General features: G+C 41.9%; 1 protein-coding gene across 1 annotated transcript; it reads right to left on the minus strand.

The window, feature by feature from the left end:
* Positions 1-341: 341 nt before the first annotated feature.
* On the minus strand, positions 342-2,204 carry LOC145441765 (biotin--protein ligase-like). Its single transcript, XM_080319704.1, has one exon. It carries the CDS (start codon positions 2,177-2,179, stop codon positions 365-367), a length of 1,815 nt encoding a protein of 604 aa, XP_080175830.1. The 5' UTR covers positions 2,180-2,204; the 3' UTR covers positions 342-364.
* Positions 2,205-6,298: the final 4,094 nt, after the last annotated feature.

Raw genomic sequence — 6,298 nt, forward strand, 5'->3', positions numbered from 1 at the left:
ATCCTATCAGATCTGACCCATAATGTGCAGATTGTGGCACAAGTCACAGTTTAATCTCATTCTTCAAAAAAGTGAGGAAATGAAATAAATACATAGCAGCAGTATGGAAGTCAGTCACACTTCACACCATAAGCATAAAAATGATTACAGTTAGAGGCTAACTAAGTTATGTATGGCCAGACAGATGTCATAAGGACAATGCCTTGTGATAACATAAGACAGCACAAGCTACAGCGAAATAGTAGAGAGGAAAATCAACATGGAAATATCATTGGCTGCAGCAATCATAAACTCACTCTATACCCCAACTATTAATGCCAATCTCAATGAACCAACACATATTGCCACAATGACCATATGATATTTACTTAGTCAATTTCATTGCAATCATATTCTTCATCATATCGAAGCTATTGTCATCAGGCTGCAGAGTGATGATTTTTGGCGAGGCTGCATTACTCTGAGAATCAACGACGCGAAGAAAACCAAACTCATCGATGCCGATTATCTCCGCATCGACAAAACAGCCGTCGCCGACCTGCACCCTCACTTTTTGCCCAGAATGAATCCAATACTTGTAATAGAGACTGAGGAACGGTTCAGGACCTTCACGTTGAAATTCTTCCACTAGACATTCCAGGACTGAAATGGCACGAGCGAGAACCTCTTCACACGACAGAGATTGAGACTTGCCAACAAGTCTAATTAATTCATTGATACACTGGGTGGGGTGCGGGTTGTCGACATTGACCCCACACCCTATCGTAGCCACACACACATCACGGTATAGTGTTGAACGAACCAAAACTCCTCCGATTTTCACAGAAGAATCATAATAAATGTCATTCGGCCATTTAACACCCAAACTGAGATCTGACAATCCCGGCAAGGAACGAATACAATGCACTACAGCTACTGTCATCATATGTTGCAGAATTGGAAGCCGTTCACCTAGATATGATATCAATGGAAGTGAAAACACAAATGACATCATGGCCGTCCCTGGAGGACTGAGCCACTTATTTCCTCCGCGGCCACGGCCTTTGGTTTGTTGCCGAGCAATGCATGTAACACAGAACTCATTGACGCCATAAAGGCGACTTACTAATAAATCTGCCACATCCATTGTAGACGTGACAATGTCGGAGTATAATACGATCTTACCAAACTTGTTGGCAGTTAGGGCATTCCGATACTGTGCAATGTTAAAGGTGGATATCAATTGTTTGTCATCAGGGGAGTAAATAACGCGAACATGACGCTCATTATTTGCAATATCATTGTTCGTTTTGGTATACTCAAGAAATTCGATTGATAATGATCCACCTTTGATTGTACTTCCTCGTGATGTCAGTTTCAGGTCATTTATGAATTGGTACATGAGTTGCGGTTCATGACAATATAAATATGTTGGGCTCAAATTATGTTGAACATCCGCACTGCAAATGTCAGTTTGCAATCCAATGTTCTTCAAAAGATATCGAACAATATTTATCACAGCAGGAGATTCATCGAACTTTTCACAGTATTGTAGAAGAGGAAGTGAGCAATGCAATATGGAACCATTTATTTTCCACTTATGCTTCAAGGCTACACATGCACCTTGCTGTGCACCTTCCATATCACATGCCAAAACAGATTTACTGTCATGAGGACATATAAATGAGTTATATTCATCAGATGTATGTAGAGAATTCAAGGATACCACATGCTCTCCAGCAACTACATTTGTATTCGTAGCATCTGCATTTGTTTTCGTTGATATTTCAAGGTGTTTGCTCAATTCGACAGAAAAGTTCAGTACGCTTCCACCATTGTGTAGATATTCTTCAACATAATCTAGCTGAGATTTGTCCTCGTCAGTTGCTTTTGGTATGACAAGCAATCCACAATTATCCATCCAAGGATCGCTTTTCATGCGGTCTAGACTAAGAGGATAAACAACATACCTATTGCGAGGCAAACATTCATCCAGAAGTTTGATCAGATAGCTCTTGTTCTTGATATGTTCATCGTTCGAAAAATACACAAGTACATTTGGTGGTTTGGTCTGAATATTCTTTGACAGATTGGTCACTCTTGTGGTGCTGAAGTCTTTCGCGAACATCTTCATGTAACTGATAAAGGAGCAAGTCAATCTTTGTTTGAATATGAACATACCATACGTAGTATCAGCCATAAGCGTGAATTTTTTACAGCCTTCAACGCTTATTGATTCTCCTCAAGTCTTCCTGTTGCTTTGTGCACTCTGCAAGCAGCTTGTCTTTACTGGCAAGAAAAAATACGTTGCTATTTTCTTGCTGTCGATATACCTTGCCACCTTTCCCAACGTTCAGTAATTCGTCGTGTAGAACTTCCAATACTTTCAACTGATGTCTTTCACTCAATGGTTCAGTTGCGTCCTCGTTGTTTGAAGTATTGCTGAATGACATTCCGCCTCCCCACTGTACAAGTGCAATGCATATAGTTCACGACGCGCAGACCGCGGGCATTCCGGCAACTTTAAACTTTAAACGGCGGGCCGCGGAACAGCGGAACATGTAATACTAAACGGCGGACCGGGCGAAACTGCGGACCGAGCGAACCATAAGTAAATTGCTGAAATCTAAACGGCGGAAAATGCGGACCACGGAACAGGCGGAACTCGCAAATATCCTCAAAGGGTGCCTTTCATTTGGGCAATAAGGAGCATACCGATTACAGATTACAATGTAATGACAATTAAAAGTTTATTATATAGTAATACAAAACATATAGTACCAGGGATACGGTTGTCCATCCAACAAGTCGCTGCTGAAGAGATTCGGTGTCCTAAACATAGATGACATGCGGAAACTAGAAATCGCCAAGTTTATGTATCAGTTCCACTGCGGTCGTTGCCCCAAATATTCCAATGACTTTTTTACCTCGGAATCAAAAGCGTACAAATACAACACACGCGCGTCCACGCCGTCCAAACATCATATGATCGACCGAAAAGGTCATCGCTCCATCATGCCGGACCCGATGTGTGGAACAGTATCCCGCTGGCCATCCGACAGTCGACGAGCATGTCCACATTCAAGTCGAAATACAAGCAATTACTACTAAATGAATACTAGTCGATCCTCAAGATTACCGGACCGCGACTGACCCATCGATCTCGCCTTCATGACATGCCACTCCATTTCATGCTGCTTGCCTTTTTCTATACTATCTTCTTTACTTTTCATTCAGTGTGCATGCCCCATCTTTACATCGCATAGGCCAGAGGTTGGCAATTATTTTCCTACGCGGGCCAAATGAGAAGTGGAAAATACATTGGCGGGCCGAGTGAAAATTTTTAGCTATATTCTCCGGCGTATTTTAATTTTATTTCTAAATTACATTGTTAATAAATGCTGCTGAGTGAATGTGTTGATGTTAGGTAATGAAAAAGTGGCGGTTAATTAAAAAATATATATTCACCGTCATGATTCGAAACAATGTTAAACATGATACATTTTACCTCTCTTTAGAACTCTATCATCCACGTTTTGGGCCCTAGGCCAAGGTGGGTGTCTGATTCCATAGACCACTCCAAGTCGCTTCGACTCCTTCCTATCTTTTCATTGTATCGCATTTTTGTGGTTGTAGTATTGAACTGTATTGTTGTACTGCCAATCGTAGATGTTAATTCGGGATGGCTCGAACCACAGAACCACCTTTTAATTTCACTCTATTTAATAATCAATAATCGCTAGATTATATTTTCATGTGAACAAGACACACACTACGTACACTGCGAGACTCAATGCGATGTAATGAGTAGATAGGAGGATGTCGAACGACCAGTTTCGGTTGCAGTTGCGGGTCTCGCTTTGAACAGGCATCGAGCTCGAGCCGTCGACATAGTGTCCGATGTCACAGTTCTTTTATCGATGTCAGTCTATTCCGCAGCTCTTTCTTGCTATTTCCATTCTGTGTGAGTGCGCTATTTCATCGGGTCTTTTCTGGGCTTTTTCGTCGCCGTAAGAACAGCGACGCGAGGGAAGCCGAAGAGGAGCACAGAAAAACTTCCGACGTGTCGTCGGCCTGGGTCGCCCGGGCGGCAGCAGGTGCTTATCGTCACGTCTATCTCAGTTCAGTTCGATTTATTAGCAATTTTTAGCAGTTCAATACACCACGAAAATGCGATAGTATACAATGAAAAGACAGGAGGGTGTCGAAACGACTCGGCGTAGTCTTTGGAATCAGACACCCACCTTGGCCTAGACGATGTAAAGAGGATCGAGGCATGCACACTGAATGAAAAGTAAAAGAAGATGGTATCATAAGAGCAAGCGACAAACATGGGGTGGCATGTCACGGGAGGCGAGATCGATAGGTCTGGTCTTGGTCCGATAATCTTGAGGACGGACTAGTATTTCATCATCATCATCAATGGTTTATTAGCAATTTTTATCAGTTCAATACGCCACAAAAATGCGATACAGTGAAAAAATAGGAAGGTGTCGAAGCGACTGGGAGTAGTCTATGGAATCAGACACCCACCTTGGCCTATTTTTCTAGTAGAATTTGCTTGTATTTCGACTTGAATGTGGACAACTGGACGTTCTCGTCGACTGACGGATAGCCGGCGGGATACTGCTCCACACGTCAGGTCTGGCATATCTGATAGAGCAGGGGTCACCAACCTTTTTCCGACCGAGGGCTACTTTTGCGTAATGATTGAAGCGGCGGGCTACTATTTACTCCCGCCGTTTACCCGTACAACACTGAATTTCCGCTTTGATATTCATAGCACTGGGCATGACTGGACATCATGTTATCTGTTTCTATAGCAGTGAGTGGGAAGCCTGGCCATGTATGATATCAACTAGTGCGCTGTACTCTGGTATTTAACTTCACACTGCAATTCATCATCATCATCATTGGTTTATTAGCAATTTTATCAGTTCAATACACCACAAAAAAATGCGATACAATGAAAGAAAGGAAGATGTCGAAGCGACTAGGTTGTCTATGGAATCTGACACCCACCTTGGCCTAGGCGATGTAAAGAGGAGGCATGCACACTGAATGAGAGTAAAGAAGATGGTATAGAAAAAGAAAGCGACAATAAGAAATAGGGCGGCAATTCTGAGCGAGTGTTCCAGATGCGCATTAATTAAGCCTGTTTTGTGTTTGTTTTTGATGAAGTTCATGTCCGAAAAGGCTGATTCACAACGATAAGTTGAACCATAGACGCTTGCAACCTTCATAGCTGCTGCGCAATGTGCGCATACACCACTGTACTTTTCCATATCAACAAGGCACGAAACATTTGCAGCAGACTTAGATGGGGGTCATTTTGCAGTGTTAGAATTTCAATCTCCAACTGTTCAGCATCCAGAAATGACAAGATTTCATTATACCGGACAGCAGCAACGTATTCAGAAAGTTAAAAACATGCTATATTAAACTGCGTTGAGTGTAACAGAAACAAGCTGTGCCAAAAGATGCAATACGCAATGGGTATACAGATATTGAAAATCTGCTAATACTTCACGGCTATCTGACTCCGAATAGTAATATTGTTTACTACTTTGACATTGTCCTGGTCGTCGAGCTATATCGTAACGGAACCCCTCACCATTTCAAGAAGACCGTGAACGGCATTCCGTCATGTCGCCTGTATAGGCAATGCGCCGTATCTTGAATTTCTGGTGATTCTATTATATATACATCTATATATTACTAATTGTAATTGAAGATATTTTTAAGTGTTTATATATGTAAGTTACATGTCAGTGTGTTTTAAACAAGAATAGCTGAATCAATCAATCTATATATCTAAAGCTCACTGGTAATAATTTGACGAATATTGGTAAATGCTGCTATTCCACCTATTTTTAGAATGGTCTCGCGGGCTACTCATCGAGTCCTCGCGGGCTACCTGGTGCCCGCGGACACCGGGTTGGTGACCCCTGTGATAGAGCGATGATCTTTTCGGTCGATCATATGATATTTCAGCGACGTGAACGCGCGTATGTTGTACTTGTGCACTTTTGATTGATCTCCCCCGCTGCAATTCTTCTGGTACCTTGAATTGGTAAAATGATGATAAAATTATGATGATGAGACAACGAAATTTTATAAAAATGAGCCAATTGATATAATCTCATTATTTTGGAATTGATATCGCAAAATACATGATGTTATTTTCAACATGACAGCAAGTGATTCTAGTAACGCATCAGTGGGTTAGCTCATTTAGGCGCCGGATCTGAACAAAAATAATGAACAGTCGGTTCTCCAGAGTCCAGGTACAGTACGGTAGCGCGGTACAGCGGTTTCA

The sequence above is a fragment of the Botryllus schlosseri genome, chromosome 6 (assembly GCF_051294905.1).
Source record: "Botryllus schlosseri isolate E-star chromosome 6, Bs_hap1, whole genome shotgun sequence".
NCBI lineage: Eukaryota > Metazoa > Chordata > Ascidiacea > Stolidobranchia > Styelidae > Botryllus > Botryllus schlosseri.

Excerpts from the sequence above, each read along its gene's own strand:
- LOC145441765 (XM_080319704.1), bottom strand. The coding sequence starts at position 2,179 with ATGGCTGATACTACGTATGGTATGTTCATATTCAAACAAAGATTGACT.